The sequence below is a fragment of the Leptonotus elevatus genome, chromosome 14 (assembly GCF_054856555.1).
Source record: "Leptonotus elevatus isolate MCC_2025b chromosome 14, RoL_Lele_1.0, whole genome shotgun sequence".
Lineage (NCBI taxonomy): Eukaryota > Metazoa > Chordata > Actinopteri > Syngnathiformes > Syngnathidae > Leptonotus > Leptonotus elevatus.
Genome location: NC_141252.1, coordinates 4,431,993 through 4,458,010, shown reverse-complemented (window position 1 = coordinate 4,458,010; position 26,018 = coordinate 4,431,993). Strand labels below are relative to the sequence as shown.

The window sequence follows — 26,018 nt, the reverse complement described above, 5'->3', positions numbered from 1 at the left end:
CACACTCCATCAATGGGCGGCGGGAAAAAAACAGGCGGCCTCCGAGTGATCTCGTTAAGCCCCCGCCGTCGCCTCCGCTCGCTCCAGTCGTCGGCCGGTTGGCGTTTGCATGAGAAAACGCGGATTAATCCAAATATTTATCCTCGCTGGGAGACGTCTTTGCATCCCGCCACCAAATGTGCGCATGTGACGCCTGCTTTGCTCTCGAGTTTATTTCAAAGTGCGTTGGAAAAAACAGCGTTATGAGGATGTGAGATGAGGTCAGGATGAGTGATAGAAAATGAAAAAATGGGCACGTCAGGCTAGCTTGGACAACCTGGTCGTTCGATGCTAAAAGTTAGCAAAAAAAAAAAAGAATAGACAATAAAATTGCGGTTTAGTAAAACCCAGTGCTGGACTGGCCACCTCGCGTCCAGGGAAGATGCCCGGTGGGCTGACAATTTTCCTCCATTTTACCCGAAGAAACTGGCCCACAATTTAGAGGGACTAGCGCATTCATCCATTTAAACTATAGAGGGCAAACAGAACCAATCAACAAGAGCGGCAAAGCTGAGTGGTAGCCGGGGCAGGTCAGAAGTTGGGCTTGGCCGGCAGGCCTAAATCAAAATGCCAGGCCCGATTATTTGTGCCAGTCCAGCCCTGGTAAAACCTCTCATATTTCACATTTGTTGTTGCATAGTTAATTTATATGACGTGTATTTCCATTACTGACCACAAGATGGTGGACCAGTTTGAGATGGTGTAAATTTGAAAGTATTTTAGCACAGCCTATTTTTTGTATAAAGCAAAAATTCTATCAATAAATAAATAAAGACTGTAACTGCTATAAAAACATGGCAAGAAAGATATTTGGACATCACAAATTTTGCTCAGTGGGTGGTGTGGAACAAAACCCCACGATGGAGGGAAGTAAATATGCTAGCATATAATGGGAAACACCACTAGCACTAGTAAGCCAGGCCAACTAGCCCAGAGTTCAAATTTGTTATTTTTTGCATGAGAAATGATTCCCTATAGCTACTGTATGTAAATCATTCCAAATGCACATGTAAACATTTCCATGCTTGCACTCGACAATGACCCCCCCCCCCCCCCCCCCCCCCACACACACACACACACAAGTTTGTCTCCTGGTCTACCTGCAGACAAGCGCAGCTCCTGCGAGACGGTTCTGTTGTCGTCGCCATGGTGACCGCCACCGATGACGTCACCTTGACAGGTCGGTCGCCAGGCGGCGAGCACTCTCGCTGAGCTGTCAGGTTTCCATTGACACATTCTTAGTTCCTCTTTGCCGCATCGTCTGAAAAGGCAGACCTAGATAACTTTAATGTCCATGTTCAGATTTGACAACAAATACAATATTCGCATAAAAAAAAAATCAAACTTGACAAATTTGACAAACTTGCGTTTCGGAGTCATTCTTCATTTTTTAGGGCACAAGTGAAGCTGAAAATTATTGTTGATGAGAATGTGAGAATGAGTGTAATTGCCGCCATTATTGCAGCGTAACATGTTCAAACGACGCTACAATTACTATGGCAGCCATTGCGTTTACTTTTCAAACAACATTTTTGTCGACTAATATTGCATACCGTATTTTTTGTGGTCTTAAATATGTGTGTGGCATTAGCCGCCGGGGTGAGAAGAAAAAAAGGCTGAACAAAGGGGACAATCCGTACTAAAGCTGGAGAGAGAAATAATTGAATTCTTATCTTATTTTGCACGACGGTTGAGTCATTAGACTGGCGGCCTTTGGTTTGTCCTTGTTAATTACTTCTCTGGCAGCGAGAGCGCAAGCGAAGGAAGCTTCTTTCATCTGGAGGCTAAGAGGCGACGCCTTCGTAATGTCGCTACAACCTCACACAATTTGTTTTATTCCACTTTTTAATCATCATGTGAATAAATCCATAAAAACACTTTGAATCGGTGTTTTAGGGAAATCGGAACTTCTGATCCCAAACTAATTTTTCCGCCAGATTTCATAAACAGGTCTTGTCGTAATGAATATTTTAGTGTAAGTTGAAGTGGGACTGTTTGAATTGTAAATGCACAGAAACATGTTTCATTCGTTTTGAGGGGTACACGCAACAGGAAGTTACTGTTAGCTGAAATGTTTGATTTTGTCACGTCATCCATCAAATTGTTGAAATTGTGTTTAAGCCTGAAGGAAAATTCAAACACGTAGTTTTGAGTTAAGACAGTCAATTGTAGCTCGGTGTCCAGTTTTTGTATAGTTTACCTGCTTTCAAGCGCTCCTGTTTGGCAGCCATTTTGTTTCCAGCCTTCCTTTTTGGAACTTAACTTTATTCGCACGTATCCGTTGACACAACAACGACATGAAGTCACTTGATTCTTATTTCTCATTTCAATGAACCAAGGTACCTTATTATGTTATCAAATAGTTAAACATCTGCTCAAAATATTTATATTTTATGTCGTACACCATTTTAGAGTGTTTTATTTGTCTGCCATTTTGTTTCCGAACCTCCTACACACTAAACACACAACTTTATTCGCACATTTGCAACAACAAAACTCCCCCAAAAACACATTTAATTCATTATCTATTCTTATCTCTTTTGTCCTATTGGATAATCGGGAACGCATATTATTGTTACAGGCTTAATAGTGTACTTCAAATGTTGTTTGTTGAATAATGTTTACAATTGTATTTATATGTTGATGTATGCAACAATTGAAAGTGTTATTTCACACTGCATGTAGTGACATCAGCAGCATGAGCAGAACACCCTCTCCCATGTAATCTCATGAGCTAATAATGCACCGCTGGCTTTTTTAATTGCCTCTATTATTAGAGTTTGCCATTTAATTAAGCAAGCAGGACTCGTTCAATAATGAAACGTGTCCGTCTGGAGTTTCGGAATGGAGCTTAATTAGATGAGCGGCACTAATTTGAGGAATCTGTCTGACTTTTCAACAATCGACTTCATAAAATAGATGGGGGGGAAAAATCTTATTTGTTCTGTTTGAATAGATGAAAAAATATAAATCGAACAATTGTTTTGTGGAAAGAAGAAGAAAAATACAACACAAGTGGTGTCAAGTGAGTCAGAGCTAAAAATAAAATAAATAAAATCAACGAAGAATCCAAGTGACACTTGGAAAAACATCCAACCATACATAAATGCAACCTGACTCAAAATCAGAAGGAAAAAAAAAGATGCTGGTGTGAGGTGAGGGAAGGCACTAAGGCAGGAACATCAAAATATTAGGAACAGCTCTCAGCATGATAAAGTACATGCTGTAGCAATAGTTGTATTTTTTTTTTTCAACACGAGGGAAAACAGCAACTGTTGTGTTTCTAGTTTCATCCTTGCATGGGAAAGCAGATGCCGAATGCAACATACAACAACATCTTCTGAATAACACTGCCATCCAAAATACAATTGCAGAAAACGATTGGACTCACAAGTACCTCAAGTTAGTAATTTCCAAATTAAAAGCTCGGTCAATTTCCTTTTTTTAAAATTAGCTAGCTTTCAGAAATGAAAAAAAAAAAGTAGTTTGCAGAAGTAGCAGCAACTTCAGTTTAGTGCCTGAGCTAGCGTCATACCCGTAAAAATGCAACGTAGCGATCCAAGGAGTGGATTCTTGACCGAAACGTTTCAAGTATCATAAACTAGAAATAAACACAAACACACTTTTATCGTTGTTTTGCCTTTCGGCTGCTTGTCCCGTCGTAATTACAAGGGAGTGGCTAGCTGCTAGCCACTCTGAAGCCAGCAGTGATTCCGTAAAAATGTCGCGTAGTAATCGCAAAAGAAGTAAATTCTTCACCGATACGCTTTTTTTCCTTTTTTTTTTTTTTACTTCACTGCTGCGCTTTAGCGGTCATCATTTGGGGAAGAAAATGAGTTGACAGCCTCAATAAGCACGACTAGCGTAATTTGATGTAGCGTGACTTTCTGCTTGTCCCAACGCAATTCTTTTTCTTTATTAAAAACATGTACTGTAACCAAAATAAAGAGGCTTGAGGTTCTTCGCGGTCAGAAACATACATTTTTTTTGCTCACCAACTTCAAAAAGATGGGCCATTTCCATGATCGGAAACCTACTGTTAGTGTTCAAACTATTTTCTGTGTAAAGGCACGTTTTTTGTTGTTGGCTCTCCTTCAATGGGGTACCTAATAAAGTGTCCGGCGAGCAGATGTTTTGGAAGGGAGGCAGGAAGTCGCACAATGTCGATAAAAACAAAGGAGTGAAAAGATACAAAATCAAGAAAAGATAAGAGGTCTTGCTGAAAGAATGAATGAGAGCAATGCAGAAAGTGGGCGGGATAGCGATGTTGCGGTGTGTGTCGGGTGATAGGAGCGTAAATGTTGGTTGTCTTATCTGACAAAAAAAGAAAAGCTTACAGAGAGGAGAGATGAAGGTCACGTCTACTGACGATGTTGTCTTTGGACTTTTATCCTTCACCTAGCTTTAATAAACATTTAGCTTGTTTTTTTTTTTGCATGTCCCAAAGCTGCTATTTGGTTAGCAACCAAATGTTTGCACATTCTGTTTGCTAAACAAATCTAATGACGGTGAAATCTTCCTCAGGAGAAATGTGACAGAGTATTTCTTTGGTTATTCAGGCTTGTGGTTTTTGTTTTTGGATGTTTCGACTAAATAAATATCCTTTTCGGAACTGGCCACATCACAGAACGCTTTCAGTGCGCTTTGATGTCTCACCAGAAACCTTTTTTGGAAGGAAAAATGACCTGAAATGGCGTTTTGGAACCAGTCTGTTGATTTTCCCCACAATTAAGAGAAGCATGTTGCTTTGTCAGCCTTGTCTTACGCTTTACTTTTAGCGTGTGACAAAACTGTGAACCAGTATTGTATTTTTGCTTCAGTTGTTGGTAACAAGTCTACCTCCTGGTTTATTTTGATTCTGTGGTGGAGGTTTTGAGAATCGGTCTTGAAGTTGAACAAACTAAACAGCTTTTAACCAAACTAACAAAACAAAAAATCGAAGTATCGAACATTTAACTTAAAAAAATACAATAAATAAACTACAGAACTAATGAAAAACCTCGCAAAAAAAGTGTAACTAAAGTATCAATGAATGAAAATAAAAACCTAACGAACAAACCTAACAGATAAAAAAGGACCTTTTGTCACTGCGTCGTCCGGGCGGATCATCTACAACGATTAGTTGTCGATCCCGTCAATCAATCTGCCGTAACCACGTCGTGCGTGCTCACTCCGAGCTGCGCATGCGCACTTTTGAGTGTTTGTAGCATGTAGCCGCTGAGCTTGGGACTCAGCCATTCATCGTTGTAGCTCCGCCCATCTCACCGCATACTTTGAAAAAGGCTGAGAGCCGCAAGACGACATCCGTCGATGAAATGAGGCCGGCGACAGAGACTGAGGAAGATGATGATCAGCCCGCACGCAATCTAAAAAGTTAGATAAACTGAAAACCTAACAGCCTCACGAACAAACTAAAATCTTACCTACCTACCTAACTAGCTAACTAATTTAACCTAACAGACAACCTTCACTAACATCCAAACAAACTACCTAAAAAAAGGGAATGAATGAATTAACAAACACCTAACCAACGAAAACAATAAAAAACCTAACTGCGAAACGGGAGAACTGTCAATGAGCAGAAAAACGAACAAACAGAAAACCTAACCGCCCAGCATTCTATCAACTAAACAAAAACCCCTCATGAAGAAGCAAGCTAAATAAGAAAATTAATGAAAATGCTAACAACCGAGGAAACTAACTAACAAACACATTTTAAATCAGCAAAGTAAAAATAACTAGCTAGGTAGCTAAGTAGCTATCTCGCTAATTAACCAACTATCCATCCATTTTCTGAACCGCTTATCCCAACAAGCTAACTATAACAACGTCTCAGCTAATCATTGGACCGAATGATCGAAACATGAGCATTGACAAAGCCTAACAAACGACAAGCGAAACTTGGCCTCGAGGTAAGAAGAAAAGTTGCTTGTTTGTCAGAAACACGACAACTTCCGACACCCGCAGACATTAAATGCGTCCGTAAAGCCGAAAGCCATTTTCTGCAGGCCGCGTGCTGGCAGTGGCGCACGTTACGATGGATTGCTTGTGTTCTACCGAGCGGCGGCGAGCAGGTTTAAAGCAAGCGTCGCGGTTATTAACGGCCCGCGGCGCTGCGGGACAAATTGTACTGTTTGTGTCGGGAGAGAACTAAGACGAGTGGACTGTGTAGACAAGCCAGATTTAATAAGTGAAGTAGCGTTTGGGGGTGGGGGTGGGGGTGGGGGGGGGGGGGGGTAGGGGGTGGACTTCTGTGTGGCAGAGACACACATCATCCCAACTTGTGCCTCAAGTCCATACAAAGAGTGGCCAGCTCTGAGGACCGTTCAAAGCCTTTTAAAGCAAGGTAGCGGGCCCCGGGTGCCCGGATTGGTCGGACCGAGACTCGGAGAGAGAGCAGGACTTCTTCACGTCTCGCCAGCGCTGCCCTGTTTTGACAGGAAATTCTCTTTGGGATGGTCTGGGAGGGCTCACGCGCCACTGGATGCCCCGACTGGTAGACACACACAACCAGCAGGACATTTTGCTCCTTAGCCCAAACCGGCTTTTCGACTCAACTTCACGTCCCCCAAAAAGTAAACAATTCTCAGCTCCTGGACTAACTGTGTGTGGACCACTCAAGGTTCATACCTGAACCAGAGGACAATTTAGGACATTTTAGAACAACTCATTTATTTTATAACTTATTTTATTTATTTTTCAATTGTCCAGCTTTTATAAGATATTTTGTTTCTCATGTGTTGTGTTTGGCACAACGATAATCAAGTATCAAATGTGTAAAAATAAAATAAAAAAATCCTCTACATTCAAATAAAGGTTCTCCATTTTAATTTAATACGAATTTCTTTTTAGCGTGACTAATTACATATAACCGTGTTGCAAATCAATGCTAATGTTTGCTCAGGAATACAATGCTATTGTTAGCTGCTAGTGTTAGCTGGCCAAGAAAAAAAAACTTATCTATAACATAAATAAACAAATCTTTTATAATCAATGTTTCTGATAGTATGAGTAGCAGGGTTGCATTGGGTTGAGTAACACTCCATTACAGCTGAAAACAATGGATTTTTAAAATTATTTTTTTTAACATTCTGAATACTTAGAGCTAAGCTAATTTACTCAGCAAGTGAAAATGTCCTCCAATTCTGGAATGACCCTGAAAGGTTTCGACTCAAACTAGATATTCATTAGACATTTGAAAGTCTTTCTTCCATGTAGGCGTCTTCAATCAATAATTCTCATTAAAAAAATAAAACAGAATAAAAGAATCAATACACATTTGTTGTCACCTTTGAGCAAGAAAGCACAAAGAATAAAGCTAGTAAGCTACTTTGTGTTGGCTGATAGCATTTGTTTTTGTATTTTGTTTGATCATTTGATGATCAACCCGAGAAATCTTACAGCCTAAATAACAAAGTAACAAACTTAACACTTGAAATGCTAACTAGCAAAAACAACTAGCTTGTTAGAATCCTAAGTAACAAACTATTAACCTTACTCATAAGGTCCTTTAATAATCATCAACATAACAAACTTAACACCTAACAACAAATCAAACTAACCAGCCAAGTAAAAACCTCATGAACAAGGTCATCAATTTAAAACGTAACAAACCACATACTGTAAGAACCTAACTGTCTGAAAAACAACCAAACCAACTTTGACACCAGTGAGAAAATGAGAAGAATCATGGGAATCAAATCATGTAGACTTCAAAAGGGCAACGTGTAGGAGGCAAAAGGAAGTACTGCTATCCGCACCCACGTGTCATTAGCGGTTAGCGCTCTTGTTGTTTAGCGGAGGTTGCAGCGACCTTGACGCTCAATGGACTTTCTGTTCCGACATGTGCAGGTAAAGAGGACCTTGTGGGGCTACGGCCCGGAAGACACCAAGATGTTTATTCCCACAGAAAAGACATTTTGTTAAAAACAGATTAGGTTGCTACAGGCAGATTGGACAAGCAACAAAGTCGGACACGTACCGGGGCTACCATGAACATAGGGAATTGAGTATCCGACTTACAGATGCGAGCCTTCGTTTGTCCGATTTGTCACTTTGAGATGGCGGCAGTGACTCAGCTCGCTTGCCAACAAGCAGCAATTTGGCAGATGGAATTAGTGATGTAGCCTCCACTAGCTTATTGCTAACACATCATGGAAACTCCATAGGCATGGGCTAATGATTATGGTCAGTCGGATGGGCAGAAGGATGGATAGATGTAGTTAGATGACTTGACAGACGGATGGATGTCAACGGAACCTGCAGTGAGGTCACTCTAACACGTCGCTTCACCGGACTTGAGGGACGTCTCATGTTCTCTGCAGCTGTCAGCGATGTCACCCCCACCCCCCCTCCCCCTCGCAATCTTGTCCAGATATTCACAATTGCTGCCAGATCCCGTTGGTAGCGACTTCATTGGAAGCTGGTCCGCAGCCCAGAGTCATCAGTCAGTGAAACAAAGCCCCCGCCCCTACCCCACCCCGCGGGTCTGTCCGGTCCGAGCCTTTCATGGACACATAAAAGACCCTCGGAAGCAATGTGAGCCTCTGATTGGCTGGGAAAGATAAGGCATCATCAATCAACCGTGCACAAACAACGTCAGGATGTGAGCGACTTGAGGCGATAGCAACAACGTTCTGTACACGACTCACGCTACACCTGCGGCACTCATCTTGCGCTAACGCTGCCTGTACACCAACACTATACTCAGTTTCTTTACACTACAGGTCTTTTCACACTGCACTTAAGTTTTTTTGGTGTTGTGGAGCGCGCACATATTTGGAAGTGGTTCATTACGGGGGGGAATAGCTTGTTGGTTTAGCCGATGGCAAGCTAAACGCAACATGGTGTTACGTCATCAGTCGGCATTTTCGATGTCGTGCTGCGCTCTAGTAAGTGCAGTGCGAAAAGGCCTTTACAATTCATTTGCGACTACACACAGATTCATTGTACACTCTACGCTACATTCACGTACTACACTACACTCACTTGCTGCACTCACACACTGTGCCCAGTGCAGCCTCTTTTTGTCGGCGTCCCGCAGTGCTAATGAACTCAAATGTGAACTCTGCCTCCCCCTGCTGTCCTCTGCACGCTTCCCACCCAAGTCTGTCGTCATGGCAACAGGCAGCGGGCTCGCTGTAGTGAAGATGACAGGGAACAAGCATCAGGATGCTTTTTGGCCAAAACATCGCAGGCAAGCTCGCCTCATATCAAGCCTTTGACAGATGGCTCTCACCCCACAACATTGTGTGAGTTTGATTTGTGGTCACTCCACAATGTTTTGTTTGTACCTCCGAGATTACAATCAAGTAGAGTCTGACTGATGTTTTTCCGCAATGCTGTACACATCCATGTTTGTTACACGGTCACTCCGCAATGTTGTGCATGTTTGTTATGTGGTCAGTCCACAATGTGTTGTGCATCACTGTTTATGTCCTAGGAGACTCTGACTTGGTTGTACTACTATGTTGTACACGTTCATGTTCATGTAGTCTCCCCGCAATGTTTGTAAGTCAGTGTTTATGTTTAAGTTGTTTAAGATTTGGTTACTTTACAATGTTGTATGCGTCCATGTTTATGTTATGTGGCTGCTCTGCAATGTTACAGTATCTATCTGCATGTTTGCAGTCGAATACAGTCTGACTTGTGGTCGCTCCACAACATTGTGTGTCTATTTTTATGTTACATTAGACTCTGACATTTTCCTGCAATGTTATGTATGTATCCATGTTTGTTATATGGTCTCCCACAATGTTCTGTAAGTCAGTGTTTATGCTTAAGTCGATTCAAATGTGGTAGCTCCGCAATGTTGTGCAAGTCCATGTTTGTTTGAGGGAATTTAGTGTTTATGCCCATGTTCCAGTCAACGTCCACAATGTTGTGATTGCATGGTTACGCTTCAGTATACCCTAGCATATGGTTATTCCATAATGTTGTGCATGTCCAAGTTCGTGTGGTCAGTCCACAATGTTGTGTGCATCCATGTTCCAGGAGGACGCCGAGTTGCTCCACGTTGTTGTGTGCGTCCATGTGAACGACTCAGATGTGTGGTCTCTTCACAATGTTGTGTCTGTTTATGTTCCAGTTGATGCTGACATAGAAGTTCCGTAATGCGTGCATCCATGTTTATGCTCCAGCATACTTCGGCAAGTGCTTCCACATGTAGTTTGCTCCCGTTTTTATGTTTGTGAAGAATTGCGTGTGGGCACTCCACAATGTTGTGCTTCCCATGTTTATGTGCCAGAAATCTGATGCATCGCCGCAATTTGATTTTCAACTCCACTTTCATTTGACTTCAATCGTAATCTACCAGTAAAATAGTTCAATATCATTCCAGAAATATGTGAGGCACCTCCCCCTGCCTACCATCGAGTAAATAAACTCTCCCAGTGACTATTTACTCAGTTTGGGGGCGTAGAGGATCTGGAGCCAAGGAGCCCAACGGCCAAGTCCTTAAAGAGCCAGCTTGTGCCAAGCCCATTAATTTCCTCTTTTAACACTTGACAAGTCAAGTAAACCTTCCGTGGACTTTTCTGGACTGTCAACTAGCTCAAGCACTTTACATGGAAGCCACGGGACGCTAATCCCGAGCAGCAGCACCCAGAAAACAGCAACCTTTTAGTACTCGTGGCATCACTGGACCCTTTCACAGAGGATTTGGGCACAACTGCTGCTTCAGAGACAAAACGTGGAGAGCACAAGTTGGGAGTGTCACGTTTGCAACTTACAGACCCAAGTCACAGTGGTTTCTAATGACAGTACATATTTTTGAAGGTCATTATTAAAAATGTGCAAGGACTGAGAAGTATGGACAGGGCTGGACTGGCCATCTGGCATACAGGCCAGATAGATGCCTGGTGGGCCGGTGTTCTTTGGGGCCGATGTGATGCTATTCAATTATTATTTGCATCCATTTTACCCGCAGAGACCGGCCCACAATTTTGAAGGAGCAGCCCATTCAGCCAGTTACAATATAACTGAACCAATAATCGTCAGTGGTAGAGCTACGTGGTAGCCAAGGTCGGTCAGGAAATGGGCTGGGCCGGTGAGCCTAAGTCAAAATGCCAGGGACGATTATTTGTGCCAGTCAAGTCCTGATTATGGAGTACACATTTGTGAAGATTCAAGAGATGAGAGAACATGAAACTGTTTTTTACCCCCCTCCCCCCCCCCCCAAAATCATTGCATACACTTTAATGCTAAATACATTTTTGTCCGATTACGCAATTAATGAAAATAATTAATGGCTAGTCAACTAAATCATGAATTCTAAAAATTATCGATAGTGACAGCTCTACTTCCTTTGCATCCAAACTATCCGGCACAATTGCTTACACCCCAAATATGCATCTTCCTTTTAGATGGTTCACTGGCGTAGCCACTTGAGAGCGCCTCATTGTCAACCATGAGTGTGCGCTGGTCACAATAAAAAAGGCAGAAGGGTGATGAGAGCAGTTTTGTTTTTTGTTTTTTACCTGACTTGACAGCCAGCATGTGGACAAGGGCTTTAGAGCGCCTCGTTGTTGTTGCATGGAAAAGTCCTTGCTGATTTATTTCCTCTCACACAGCCACTATGCTGAAAAAATGTGTCTTGCCGGGCATTTTTTTGCAAGTACCTTTCACACAGCACCCAACGAATCGGACATTATTAGCGTTACAAAGCTAGCAAGCTGGCTGCTTCTTCTTTGCTAGATACCCTGCGGCGCTTTGCTGCCTCTCGCGGGCCAGTTTTGGTACTGCGTCAGACTTGAGCTTGCGCTACTGTCACCATGGCAGTGCTGTCAACACACGTTGACGGCGTTATCTGCTGCTCACTAAAAGCTACAAACACTACCATTACCGCCCACCATGAATAACCCTCTTAGAGAGAGAGTGTAAGTGTGTGTGTAAACACTAAAGTGTTTATCTGGTTGTGTAAACGGCGGCGTCCGGAACGCACACAGGTGGATTGACAGAGGTTTGATGTAAACATGCCCCTCAAATAGATTTGGGCTAAATGAACTCATTGTATGCTTCCTCAATGTGACCCAGTGTGCCAAGAAACAAACATCAATGCACCTTTTACACACAGACAGACACCTATTGACACCCCCCCCTCCTCCTCCTTCCCCCCAACTTGTCCTCCTCAAGAAAATGTATTTTAGTGCATCAATCAAGAATCCTATTGATTTTTACAATGTGGCTCTTTCCACAAGTGGGACATGAAGAGACAAAGAGTCTTTCTTATGCTAGCTGATTGGATCTGCTGCTTTCCACGCGTCCCGTGGACAACGTTTGGCGACCGAGCGGAATGATTTTGCCGGCCAAGCCCCAAATTACGGCATTCAAGTCAGACTGAGCGACTCCTGCTTCTGCAATTACTCTGCGGCCTGGATGCACCCCGGCCAAAAAGCAGGAGGCGGATGTAAAGCGGGAACATCATGAAGACTATAGTGGTGCTAATGTGTCAAACATGGAGGAAGGAGGGGCTTGAATGTTTTAAGAGAGAGTTCCCGCAATGTGCTTGATCCCTTCCAGGTCCTTGTAACAGTTGCGAGGGCGAGCATCAAGTTGTGGGCTCAGGCCAGTGTGGTGCGATGCCACCATCTAGTGGTTGTTGTGCGCCATACAGGCAGACTAGCACCTGCGCTTACAGCATGAAAGCTGTAGGGGCAGTGTTGACCCACAAATAAGTTCCACTGACAAATGACAAATAAAACAGCAAAGGAAAGACGAGACTCTTCTTTCTTTTTCTATTTTTCTAGCTTTTCCATTCTTTAGTGATCAGAAAAACGTTTTTTGTTCAGCTTTTTTTTTTTTTTGCTTTTGCAAAACCTCTAACTATAAAATAATCTAAACAAGAACGGGCTATTGCAGGCAAAATAATCATTCTAATTCCTAGTTCCTGATTGCAAAAGGCCCACAAGCGAACACCCGATACTGCAAAAGCAAAAGGCTAAAGATAAAATTAAACAATATTAATGTCCCCCAGAGTGGAAATTCCCATTCAGGTGTTACAGCGGTATACCGAATATTGTTGAAAAATAAACAACACTACAAAACCTTAAGTTTGCTTTTTCTAAGCCATTCAGAATTTAACTTGCTGGTGTTGTTTTGTACAAAACAGCCCAGAATGTTGGGAGCAAATTGAGCCAAATAGTGGGTTGGGCCCCTTTTTTCTTTTTCCTTTTTTTTATGCAAACTGGGTTATTATATTTGACCCACTAGTTTTAAGAGTGTATCTATCATGTGAGTGACTTGCAAGTTGCTTCTTCTACTTCTTCTTCAACTGATAACCTGGTAAGTAACCCTATTTTGTGGTAACTTTAACCCATGAATATGGGTAGCATTTACCCCTTGTTGGGCCAAAATCTTGATCCAACATGTTGGGTCAAATCCGCAACCTATTGTGCTGGGTATAAATAAGCATTGGCTCTGTGCCTTTTGGACCCAGTGCTGGGTTAGCTCTTTCACCTTATTTAAAAGTACACTCTAAAAACATTTGGGTAAAAAAAAATATCTCTGAATTTGTGTCAAAAATAGACCGATCCACGACTTCACTCTAAAAACAGTTGGGTCAAAAGACAAGTAACCCAATTATGGATCAAAAATGGTTGGGTCAAATTGACCAAAGTAGAGGATCGGTCAATTTTTGACCCATAGTTGGGTTATTTTTGACCCAACTGTTTTTAGAGTGTGAATATGAGTTAATTAGTACAAAACAACTGAAAAATGGGTCATTTTTTATTTTTTATTTTTTTTACTTAAACTCATTTTTATTTTTCTAAGCTTGTTTGTTGCCTTGAAATTTTGAGTTCACCCAATGTTTTTTTTTTAACAGTGCACTAAACATCCCCAAAAGAAATTTGGGTCAAATGGAGCCAACACGCTAAAAACTGTTGGGTCAAAAGTAACCCAATTATGGATCAAAAATGGACCGATCCACTTCATGGGTCAAATTGACCCAACTTTCAGAGTTGTTTTATAAAAAATGACCCAACTTGTTGACCCAAGTCAAGGGTCTGACTAATATTTATGAGTTATCTTACACTAAAAGTTGGGTCAAATTGACCCAAGTAGAGGATCGGTCTATTTTTACCCATAGTTGGGTTATTTTTTACCCATTTGTTTTTAGAGTGAAGTAGTGTGTGTGTGTCCCTTTTTGAGCGATCTGTTTTTGGAGTATGTGTTGAAAATGCGAGTTTCCTTTTACGAGCTGTGCAGACGCTTTAATGAGCGTTAAAAGAACACGTTTTACTGCTGGCCCCCCCAGGAGACGTTTAAGATGTCACCACTCCTCACGCTCGACAGACAGACAGCAATCCATATTGCAACGTTTCATTTTAATTACAATGCAGACAATCCACTGTAGCACTCGTAAGTAAGAGTAATTATCAGCCATTAGGAGACCCACTGTGTTAATTATTGAGATAAGTGGGCACGTTATTAAATCCTGTCATACTTGTGGTGTACATCGACAACATGCAGTTTGTCTTACTCGCCTGCTAACCATAACCTTACTCATAAAAAGGACATCTTACTTTTTAATTTCCTTTCTGAAAATTGAAATAAATATACAGTATGGTGTGTGATAACAGACTAGTGATTTGTGTCATACATTATGTGATTCAGCATTGATGATTTTTAAAAAGCAAAATTTTAAAAATTCATTTAGCGTGAAAACTGCATCACAATAGTTTATGTACACATGGAAATGAAAACCATCAGTTAGTCCATGAGTTGATTTACACTTTTAAATGTAGACTTTTTTTTTGCAGTTATAAAATAAATTCAAATATGTTTTAATTATGTTTTGAAAGGTTGGCGAGATAGTTTCATCATTTTGTTGTAATTAATAAAAAATATATATTTAATTTATTATATTTACATAATTTATCACTTTTATTAAAAACATACATAACTACTGCTAATAATTAGGGAAGGGTGAGTATCATTCCAGGTATCGGTATCAGGCCAATACCCGGCCTAATTTCAAGATATCGGTACTGGCGAGTATCAGCTGCCCTCTTGTGACCGTTTTACAATCAGGAACTAGAAATGAGAAGAATACAAAAACGACCATTAATTTCATGCATTTTAAAGGAAAAATGCCATATTTTGATAAATTATCTTTCATTGTTTTTTGGGGGGAACTTTTATGTATCATTTATACTAGTGGTATTGGTTATTTGGTATCGGTAGTGGTGACTACGCAACAGTTGATTACTCGACTCGTATTGGTATCGGTCTGAGAAATCAAATCAAACATCCCTACTAAGCATATTTAGCACTATAGCAATAAAATGGAATGCCATGGAAAATTCATATCCACATTGCACAATATAAACTTTTTCTTTCTTTTTTCACTTTTGACATTAAACAAAAGCCAAACTCTGCATTTTAGGAAGTTTATTTTTTCCTGATGACATGATTGGGGAAAAAACACTTTATTTATTATGATATTGCTTTCAGAGTTTGTTTTGCCTCAAATACAACCTTGAGCGTTTCCCTGAGGGAGGTTCCACACGTGTGTCTCGAGCACACCCCTCAGATTGTGATTGGCTGAGGAGCTTTTAGCTGTCAGGGCTTGTGTGTTGTGACATCTATTTTGGTCATTATATTTGTTATAATAATTTTATACATTTGCTTAGTTGTATTTACGATTTTCCTTCTCTAGACAATCATATTGTCCAAAAACGGCATGAAGAAAACATTTTTTTTTTACAATATCGACAAAAATATATAAACTTTTTTTTTTATATAATAATGCCATGCTCAAATTTGTGGAACCAAATTTAAACATAATCATATAAATTCAATGCATGATTAAAAAAATGAATAATTTTAGTAGTAGTAGTTTATTTTAAGGCTTGACTTTTTTCTTTTGCAATTTTTGCCATTTTCATTATTTGGTGGAAACTAAACATATAGATGTAAGACATTAAAAAATAAGTTGGGATCTGATTTAAAAATGTCTCACTTTTTATTGGAACAATAGACCCAAAGGCATGATTTTTACTTTATTTTTTTAAGTTTAGAAAAAATACATTACGATGTATTTTTGTTTAAACAACAAACAAAAGACATTTACGAGTTTGTTTAGTCCAAGTGTGTTAGTCCGAGTGAAAGCAAATCTGTCAGTGTGAGGTTCGACTCCAGAAATGACCCCGGTAGACTCTCGCCGTGTCCGGGCCACGCCCCCCTCGCATCTTGATTGGCTGTCGAGCTTTTTGCCGTCAGGAGCGTCAATACAATTCAAAGAAGTTTTACACGCCGCCTGACACTTGTTGCGAGAACCGGAGAAATAGCGAACGACTTCTTCCGGACCGACTCGGAGGGCTTCCCCGCCGGGAGTGATGATCGACCCCGAGTCCCACCAGCAGAACCACCAGAGCCAGCATCACTCCTCCGCACCCAAAGGCGCCCACGAGGCCGCAGACATGGCCGTGTACTGCGACTCCCTGAGCGGCATGTACCACCACCACCACCACCACCACCGTCACCATCATCACCCCCACGAGCACCAGCACCAGCACCAGCAGCAGCAGCAGCAGCAGCCGCCGCCGCCTCAGACTCTCCAGCCTCCCGCTCACCGAGCCACTGGCTTCGGCCTGGGCGAGTACGCCTCCCCGCCCAGCCCGTACCTGTGGGGCGTCAACCCGATTCCGGCGGCGGCGGCGGCGGCGGCGCCGCCTTACCTGCACGCCGGCAGCCCCTCCGCCCCCTTTGGCCCGCCCGCGTACGGCTCCCCGCGGCCGTTCCTGGCCGGCGGCTCGTCGGCCTTCGGCGGCCCGGAACTGGGCTGGCTGTCGGTGGCCAGCCAGGAGGAACTGCTGAAGCTGGTGCGGCCGCCCTACTCGTACTCGGCGCTGATCGCCATGGCCATCCAGAACGCGCACGACAAGAAGCTGACGCTCAGTCAGATCTACGCGTACGTGGCCGACAACTTCCCCTTCTACAAGAAGAGCAAGGCCGGCTGGCAGAATTCTATCCGCCACAACCTGTCGCTCAACGACTGCTTCAAGAAGGTGCCGCGCGACGAGGACGACCCCGGTACGTGAACGCAACACCCACCGTCGCGACACCTGAAGGGTCGCTTCACTGACTGACAAAGAACATCGGAAACTTCTACTTCTCGAACGTAACATCGAATATAAATTGTTTTAAATAACTGTAGAGAGCCAACGTTCATCGTTCCCAACGCACCCGCGATGAGTGAAAATCCGCGATGAATTCACCTCTCACACATTCACACGTATTAAAATGCATTTTACATCAAACAAAATGTTGAACATTCAAATTGAAGGGAGTTTGCTGCCACATTAGAAAAATAATTCAGTGCGTCACGTTATGTGATCAATTCCATGTTTTAACAATACAAACATTTTAACATGATAACATTTCAGGTTTTAACGTCATAAGGTTTCATTTTTTTAACATGATACATTTCCTATGTAGCCTAATATGTTAACATGTCATGTCATTTTACATTATAACATGACAAATTTCCCATTTCAACACAAATTTTCACGTGATAATTTTCACATTTTAGGGTGATGAATTTCATGTTACGTGATCAATTTCATATTTTAACGTTAAGTTACCACATCAAAATGTGATACGTTTGGCATTTTATCCCAAATAAATCTAAACATAAAATGAAATGTTCAAGATCAAATGTATTGAAAATCACAAACGTAATGCTGTCAAACCAGAAAAAAATTAATCAGTATCATGAGTATCACATTATAATGTAGTAAATTTCATGGTTTAACAATAATTTTCACATAAGGTGATACATTTCATGTTATGGCATGTAAGTTTGACATTAACGTAATACATTTCACGCTATAACATGGCAATATTTTCATAATATGATAAAGTTCATGTTACAACGTGATACATTTCACATTATGTGATCACTTTCACGTTATTAACATAGTAATATTCACATTATGTGATCAAGTTCGCTTTACAACAAATTTCACGTTATAACGTGATACATTTCACATTATAATGCAGTAAGTTTCACATTATGTGATCAACCTTACATTATAACATGATAATTTTCACATTAAAATGTGAATTTCACGTGGCAAGGTTCACATTTGAAGGTGATAATTTATCACCTTCAAAAGCGCCAAGTTTGGCTTCCGCAAAAAAAAAAAGCAATTCTTTACGGTTTACGTCACTGGCAGACGCTTTTTGAAAAACTTAGCCTCTTTTTTTTTTTAAACAGTATTATAGAAGAACAGCAATTTGGGTTTCTAAGTCCTAAAAAAAGACTGATCGGATCCAGTGACCTGAACCAGAGAGAACAACGTTATAGTGGATTTTTTTTTTCTTTCTGATATGGCAGCAATACACTTCCACAGAAAATGTCATCCTTTTTATTATAAACGGTGATCCAAGTTCATTGCGTGAGTTACATTCCACAATAAGTGAAACTCAAGATAAAATCAATATAGAGACAAAGCATTTTATAGTTAAAGCCTTAAAATACCCCTCATACATTTTATTTTATTTTTTACATTTGAAGATATAGACAAGCAGTTGAATATAACAATGATTAAACTGCGTGTACATCAAAGGTTGTTGTGTCATAAATAAGATCTCATGATCCCCAGAGGGCAAATTCAGACCTTACAGCTGCACACGGCGCATTGATTAAAATACAAGATAAATAAACAGAATGAAAACACAGTGTCATCAAATATACTCACACAGTATATACACATGTACTTTTTTGAATGATTAAGTGTAATTATTTGTTTTTACAAGCCACAGATAATTAAAAAAAGAAAAGGAGCAGCACCACACTATGTAACACGTTTTTCTTTCAAATATAAATAATGAGAAAAAAGTAGAGGTGTGTCAAAGAGCACTTTTCATAGTTTTACAAGAAACAGGTGGTTTGTAGATGCAGATGAAATGAAATAAGAAACCAAGAATAAAAATAAAAACACAAACTGGACTTAAACACCAAAAAAAGACATTTACTACATCTTAAATATTTTTAGAAAATCTAATATTATTATACAACCACACACATCTATGAAGATACATTATTTTTGAATCGCTCAAGATAGCATTACGTGACATTCTGAGTGACATTTACTGTACATCAGCAAACAGCTCAAATTGGACGACCGATTAATTGTCAGTCCCGAGATAGTTGCAGGAAGTATCTTAATGTCATTGCAAAATGGCTGACATTAAAATAGATTCATCCAATGAAATTTAAGACAAATGTGAATTTTCACATCACAGGCAAAGGAAACTATTGGACGCTGGACCCCAACTGCGAGAAAATGTTTGACAACGGAAACTTCCGGCGGAAAAGGAAGCGAAGGTCCGACCCCGCGTCGGCGCCTGGGGCCACCAAGATGGAGGACAGCACGCAGGCCCCCACACCCAAACCCGCCAACAGCCCGCAGCTCCTGGGCACGCCCTCGCCCTCTGACATGGACGCCCTGAGCGAGAACCTCAAGACACCGCCGCCGCCGTCGTCGTGCTTTAGCAACTTTTACAGCAGCATGTCCTCCCTGGGGGGCCCGGCGGCCCACGGGGGGAGACAGGCGGGGCCGCTGGGCCTGCTCAACGAGCTGTCCAGCCGGAACATTAGCGCCCTGCAGGGCCCGTACCACGCCGGGGCCCAGCAGGACTCGGCGGGGTCCGAGCACGGCGGCGAGGGTCTGCACTTCAACCGCGGTGTGTACTACAACGCCTTCGGAGGGGGCCAGGGCGGACAGTTCAACAGCCACTTGTACAACAGCTTCAGCGTCAACAGCCTCATTTACCCCCGAGACGGGTCCGAGCTATAGGGGGACGCCCCCCTCAAAACCAGCCCAGGCTACATTTGCCGGACACTTGATTAGGTACAAGCAAAATGAGAAATTGCTTTTGGTTGCTAAGAGACTGTACGCGTGTACCTCATGGAGCTTTATCTAGTGACGCATCATCAACAAGCACTTATCTCTTTTTGTTAATGAATTACATTAAATACACTCGTTTGTAAATGTAGATGTGTGATTATGGTACATTTTTTGCGCTCATTTAAGCATACTTTGATTCTTTAAAGTGTACAATTCAGTCAGTTTTCTTAAACAAGTTACGAGCTTTGGCTAGATACATTTTGGAAATATTGAATTGTAGCTGGATAAAGTTCAAAGATGTCGAGCTTTGGCTAAATAATGTTTCAAAGATGTCGAGCTATGGCCAGGTAATAATAATAATGCATGGGATTTATATAGCGCTTTTCTAGACACTCAAAGACGCTTTACAATGGAATGGATACATTATTCATGCAGTCACAAATCTGGGACAGGCTGACGGAAGCGTGGCCGCCAGTGTGCGCCCACGGCCCCTCCGACCACCACCAAACATTCGCACCTTCCATACACCAGTGTGAGTAGCACTGGAGGCAATACGTGCAAAGTGCCTTGCCCAAGGACACGACCACACATGACTCGGGGAGAGCGGGGATCGAACAGCCGACCTTTTGGTTACTGAACGACCGTGTGTACACCCTCAGCCGTCCGTGGCCGCCACAAAGTTCAGATATTCAAGCTTTCTGGATTAAAGAGCTTTGGCTAAATATAGTTCCGATATGTTGAACTTCGGCGAGATCAAATTCGGACATGTCAAGTTTTAGCGAGCTTAAGTTCATAGATGTTGAATTTTGGCTAGTAAAGTTCGAAAGGTGTCCATTTATGGCTAAACAAAGTTTTGTCATGTTGAGCTTTGACTAGATAAAATTTAGATCAGTTAAGTTTCGACTGGATAAAAGATTTTAAGCTTCGGGTAAATATAGTTAAAATATGTTGAACCTTGGCAAGATAAAGTTTGGAGATGTCAAATTCTGGCTAGATAAAAGTTAAAAGATGTCGAGCTTTGGCTAGATAAAGTTTGAGTATGTTGAACCTTGGCAAGATAAAGTTTGGAGATGTCAAATTCTGGCTAGATAAAAGTTAAAAGATGTCGAGCTTTGACTAGATAAAGTTTGAGTATGTTGAACTTTGGCTAGCTCAAATTTAGATATGTCAAACTTTTGCTCGTTAAAGCTTGGATACAACAAGTTTTAGCAAGCTAAAGTTCGGATATGTTGAGTTTTGGTAAGCTAAATTTAAGTTATCGTGATCTTTGGCTCAATACATTTCAAATAATGTCAAGCTCTCGCTAGATAAAGTTCACATATGTCGAGCTTTAGTTGTGTAAAGCTCAGGCATGTCGATCTTTGGCCGGAAAGGCTATGACTACATAAAGTTGGGCTATGTTAAGCTTTGGCCAGAATTAAATTTGTCATGTCAAGTTTTGGCTGGATAAAAAGTAGATATGTCGAAATTTGGCTCAAAAAAGTATCTGTCAAACTTGTGACAAACCACATGGATACGGTCATACCGCAAAAGAAAGGCCGCGATGACTGCTATTGCAATGTTTAATTCCATTAACAATATTCCCTCGTGTGAAGACGCGATGACCAAAAAACTTCAAACGCCGCAGCTTCTTGAACTTGCAAATCAGCAGTAACCCCATGGGGCATTTTTTTTTTTTTTTGCTCTGTGGCGGCCAAACGTGTTCAAACCTGCCCAAGTTGCCGTTTTGTTTTTTTTTTGAGCAGGGAGCATGGTTGGGTGGGTGGGGGTTGGGGGGTGGGGGGGGGGGATTTGCCGCCTCACGTTACCTCACAGAGACAGGACGTCTCCTCTCAGCTTCGCATGCAGTAAACGTCACTTGGTTTTTTTTCTCTCTTTCTTTCTTTTGATGGCAACTTTATAACTGAAACAACAGCACTACGCCTCGTACAAACAAACAAAAATATCTATTTTTTGTAAATTATAGTCTGGAAATATTTATGCTATTTATGCAAACAGGCGTTGTTGGTTTTCTACTCTGGCATTGTAACAGCAAATGTGTACACAACGTCCTGGGTTATATGAATATTATTTCTATATATGTATCAATCACTGCTATTTTTTCTCAGGATTCAATGAGACAATCCTTCAAGTTTTCTATTGTTGCCTTTTTCAGTCTGTACACGCACACACAGGCAGTTCCAACTGTGATTATTATAAATAAATGTCCTGTTGTCATAACATGCACTTTATAGTCATATTTCATGATTTTCATATGCCGTTGGCTCCTCTGTCTGCAATTTCATTTGCTTAATGTTTGTGTTGTTCACAATGATCAGAGGTTTTTTTTAACAGCTCATTTAGCTGCAGGAAATTGATATTAAAATGCATCACATAATTAAATTGGCTTAATTTCCGATGAATGATGATACTAAGGTCAACAACGGTAAAAACTAGAATGGAAAAATGTTTTATAACTGTAGAAGTACTAAAACAGGAATTGCATAATCTTTGGAAATAACCATTTTATAAATAATGTAAAAAGAAAAAGGAATGACTAGTTGTTTTACTTAAATCAATCCAACGAAAGTTTATCGGGCTAGTTAACATATTACAAATGAAAAATACAATAAAACACCAAAAATATTTTTTTAAAGTTACAAATCATTTGTACTCAGTTGTTGAAATAGTTACTAAATTAAAGTTAGATTAAAAGTTATTTATTCGACAAAAAAGCCATGTGACACTTAAAAGGCCTCTTATATAGCCAATAAGATATAGTAAATTAAAAAAATGTATATCTGAATTAAATTTGAGGTGAATATGTGCAGTCAAATTACAGTTAGCTTTCAAAGTGTTGCTGACATTCAACCGTATGACAGAACAGAACAGAACTAGTAAGTATAATTATTTCTGAGTCATTGGCCAAATATTTGTGGTTATGTTGCATTAAATTAAATCTAATCATGAGTCAGCGCTAGGAATGTGATGTTTAAATATCATTGAGCAGGTATAGTGTAGTGATTCATTTAAGACAAGTTTATTTTAATTTTATTTTTTACAAATAAAAACAATTGATATAAGATGAATTGTTCTTTTAAAGATCAGATGACGTGTGTGGGTTTTTATGAATAACATAACAAAATGGAGGCCGCTTCCGGTATAGTCTCGAGCAAAAGTTTGGCGCAGATCCAACGAGTTTGTCGCACGTCTTGATGGACAACGAGGGGAAACAAAGGCGCTTTTGTCTTTTGTCCCGGCTCCTTCATGCCCGTCCAGCCGTCAATTAGGGCCTTGGCTTCTCTGATGTTGCTAGCGTTTGATGGTTAGCGTTAGCCGACACGGATACGCCAATACGTACAATCCACACGCTACAGCTGCGCCTGCCCCGGGACGGGATTAAGAGCGCTTAAAAAAAAAAGATCAACGTGTTGATGTTAGCAGATGGCGCTTCATCGAGCCTTATGTAAACATCAGCGGTTACCTCCGCCAAGCACAGTAGCATTTGCCTAATGGCATAATCGCCTACAGTATGTAAGTTATTATTTCTTGCTTTAGTTTTCTTTCAAATGACTTTTTTATACAGTTTTTTTTTTCCAGTTCAAATATTCACTCAAGTACTCACCGATACCGGATATGACAAATGGGAACGAAGGTGGAAAGCTGTCTCCAAGTGCCGACTCCACAGCAGCCAACTCTGCATCATCTTTCTGCTCAAAAGTACAAAAAACAATGTCAGGAAAAGCCCAGTAAAACATTTGAAATTGGTCAGGAGGTTAATAGAGGACACTTAAATGGTGGTCGATGTGTACTGACTCCCATTTAGTGTGAGTTTGAATGCATCACAGTTATAAGAGCGTGTGTGCACACTTGTGCAAACACATTGTTTCAGTTACTTTTACTTTTGAAAATTCAATTGAGTGGTAAAATACTGGTGGAATTTGTTTTGAAATCATTTATCTCGGTCTCATTTTTTCTCATGTCACAAATGGCATTTCACTAGGGGTGTGTAGACTTTTTATAAAGTGACCTGTTGACAATTTTTCATGATTAAATCGGTTTAATCATGAAATCGTAAACTTCAAATCAGGTCATTGAACAAATGACGTACGCTTACAACATGAGCTGCATAAAATAATGGCGCAATAAAGATATTGTTTAGGTCCGGTATGTTCTCCAGAAGGTTTCCAGCCCGGCAGCAGTTTAACTGAATGAGCGAATGGGCTGCCAACTTGGCAATTAGAGAAGATCCACTGACCCGGGGTCTGTTTGACCACCATCCATTGCCCCCCATCCCCACCCCCCACTACCGCCCACCTTCCTCATTTGGCACCGTCTCCTCCGGGTGACGTTGAAAAGCGCCATTGTTGACGCGGCTGGGAAGCGGCTGGAAATCGGGCTCGGGGCAACAGTTTCGGGGGCGACGCGTAGGTCGTCGTCCTCGAAAAACCCTCGCCAAAGGTGTCACCTCGTTAATGAGAATCATATTTTGAAGGGGGGCAAGAGAAAGAGCCACTGTGGAGATTATGGACAAGGCTAAAAATGCTAACAGGATGGTTCTTTGTTAGCTTCAAACAGCATTCATGTGGGAAACGTTCTTAATTTTTGCCCACATGCCCACTTTGGTACAAAGACTTCATCAATTGGGTCAGCCATTTTGGAGATTATGGGCAAAGCTAAGAATGTCAGCAGGACGTTTCTCAATTCACCTGAAAAATGACTCCTATCAAAGCCATTAGTGTGTCTCTCTTGGGAGACACACACTCACATCAGGCAAGTTGCCCAAGTTGGGTCCAAAGGCTTCAGTTTTTGGGGCCGGCCATTTTACACGTCGTCGACTCAGATGTTAGCGGGAAGTCTGTTTGCCTGAAGATTGACTCATGTGGGAAATGTTCATGTGTTTTTAATGACAAATGTACACTTTACTGGACATTAAAGACAAAAAACCAAGTTGCCCAATTTGGGTCAAATTAGCTGTCATCAATTTCAGTCGGCCATTTTGGACAACTTTGGCTCAAAGACTTCACGGACTCGGCCGGCCATTTTGGACATCATAGACAAAGCTAAAAAATATTAACAGAATATTTCTGTCAGCTTTAAACTTCAAAAGGCCCTTTTTTTTTTAAGGGACGCGTGCGAGTACATTTAACGCAAGTTGCCCAAGTTAGGTCCACTCCAAAGACTTTGTTTTTTGGGGGTCGGCCATTAATCACAATGAAGAGTAAGGCTATAGATGTTAGCGGGACGTCTGTTTGCCTGAAAAACGATTAATGGTGGAAACAGTCATTTGCTTTTTAATGGGAGATTACACTAAAGGCAAGTTGTCCAAGTTGTGTCAAAACAACTTCATCAATTGGGTCGGCCATTTTAAACAATGCCGACTACGGCGGAAAATATTGGCAGGATGTTTTTTAGGTTCTGAAATGTTTACTGTTGAAACCATTTGTGTTTCTTTTGGGAGACGTGCACTTATATCAACAACGGGTTGCCCACATTGGGTCAAAAGACTTCATAGATTGGATCCTTCATGGACAAGGCTAAAAATGCTAACAATGTTTCTCTGTTAGCTTCATGTTGGAAACAGTGACGTTTTTTTAAGGGAAGGATGCATCGACATCAAAGGTAATGTGCCCAAATTTTGTCAAACGACTGTTGCTTTTGTCGGCCATTTTGGACAATTCAGCTAAAAATGTTAGCAATGTGTCTCATGATATTTGGCGGATGCCGAAGGGGTTAACGTAATCCACGTCATGGCGGAAGGCTTCTATAAAAATGTTCTGTCTGTCTGTCTGCCTGTGCGCACCCTCGTTTCCATTGTGCGGGCGGCTGCAGGTGCGAGACATGCTTTGTTGATCATAATCCCCCCCGGCCGGCGGAGAAGCTTTGAGCGCGCTTGACGTACCCCGAGCGGCGAGCCCTTTTGCTCCCCGGCCGCCGCGCTGCCACCGTCTCCCGCCGCCGCTCATGGGATCCGACAGGCGGAAAAATAATGAATAACACCTTAACCCGGAGATGACCCGGCTCCAATTCACCGGCTCCACACGACGGCTGCAGCGACTTACCACTTAATTGAGCCGCGCTGGATCAAATCATTCCTTTGCGCGATTCGCCCGCCCCGTCAAGACGCTTCCTACTCGCTCCCGC

The 26,018-nt window shown here is 41.4% G+C and overlaps 2 protein-coding genes across 7 annotated transcripts in view; one reads left to right on the top strand and one right to left on the bottom strand.

Moving 5' to 3' along the window:
• The window catches only part of fgfr3 (fibroblast growth factor receptor 3), a 117,301-nt gene extending 91,283 nt beyond the window's left edge, over window positions 1-26,018 (bottom strand). Inside the window, exons 1-3 of one of the 6 annotated variants that reach the window (XM_086093991.1) lie at window positions 25,937-26,018; window positions 23,500-23,584; window positions 1,140-1,314 (exon numbers count right to left, since the gene is read on the bottom strand). The gene's annotated coding sequence lies outside the window, so the exon portion shown is untranslated. The other 5 variants (XM_086093987.1, XM_086093990.1, XM_086093988.1 and 2 more) reach the window with 5 other exon arrangements.
• On the top strand, window positions 16,377-21,602 carry foxi2 (forkhead box I2). The gene is made up of 2 exons (XM_086094860.1): window positions 16,377-17,073; window positions 19,291-21,602. Exons 1-2 carry the CDS (start codon window positions 16,377-16,379, stop codon window positions 19,842-19,844), a joined length of 1,251 nt encoding a protein of 416 aa, XP_085950986.1. The 3' UTR covers window positions 19,845-21,602.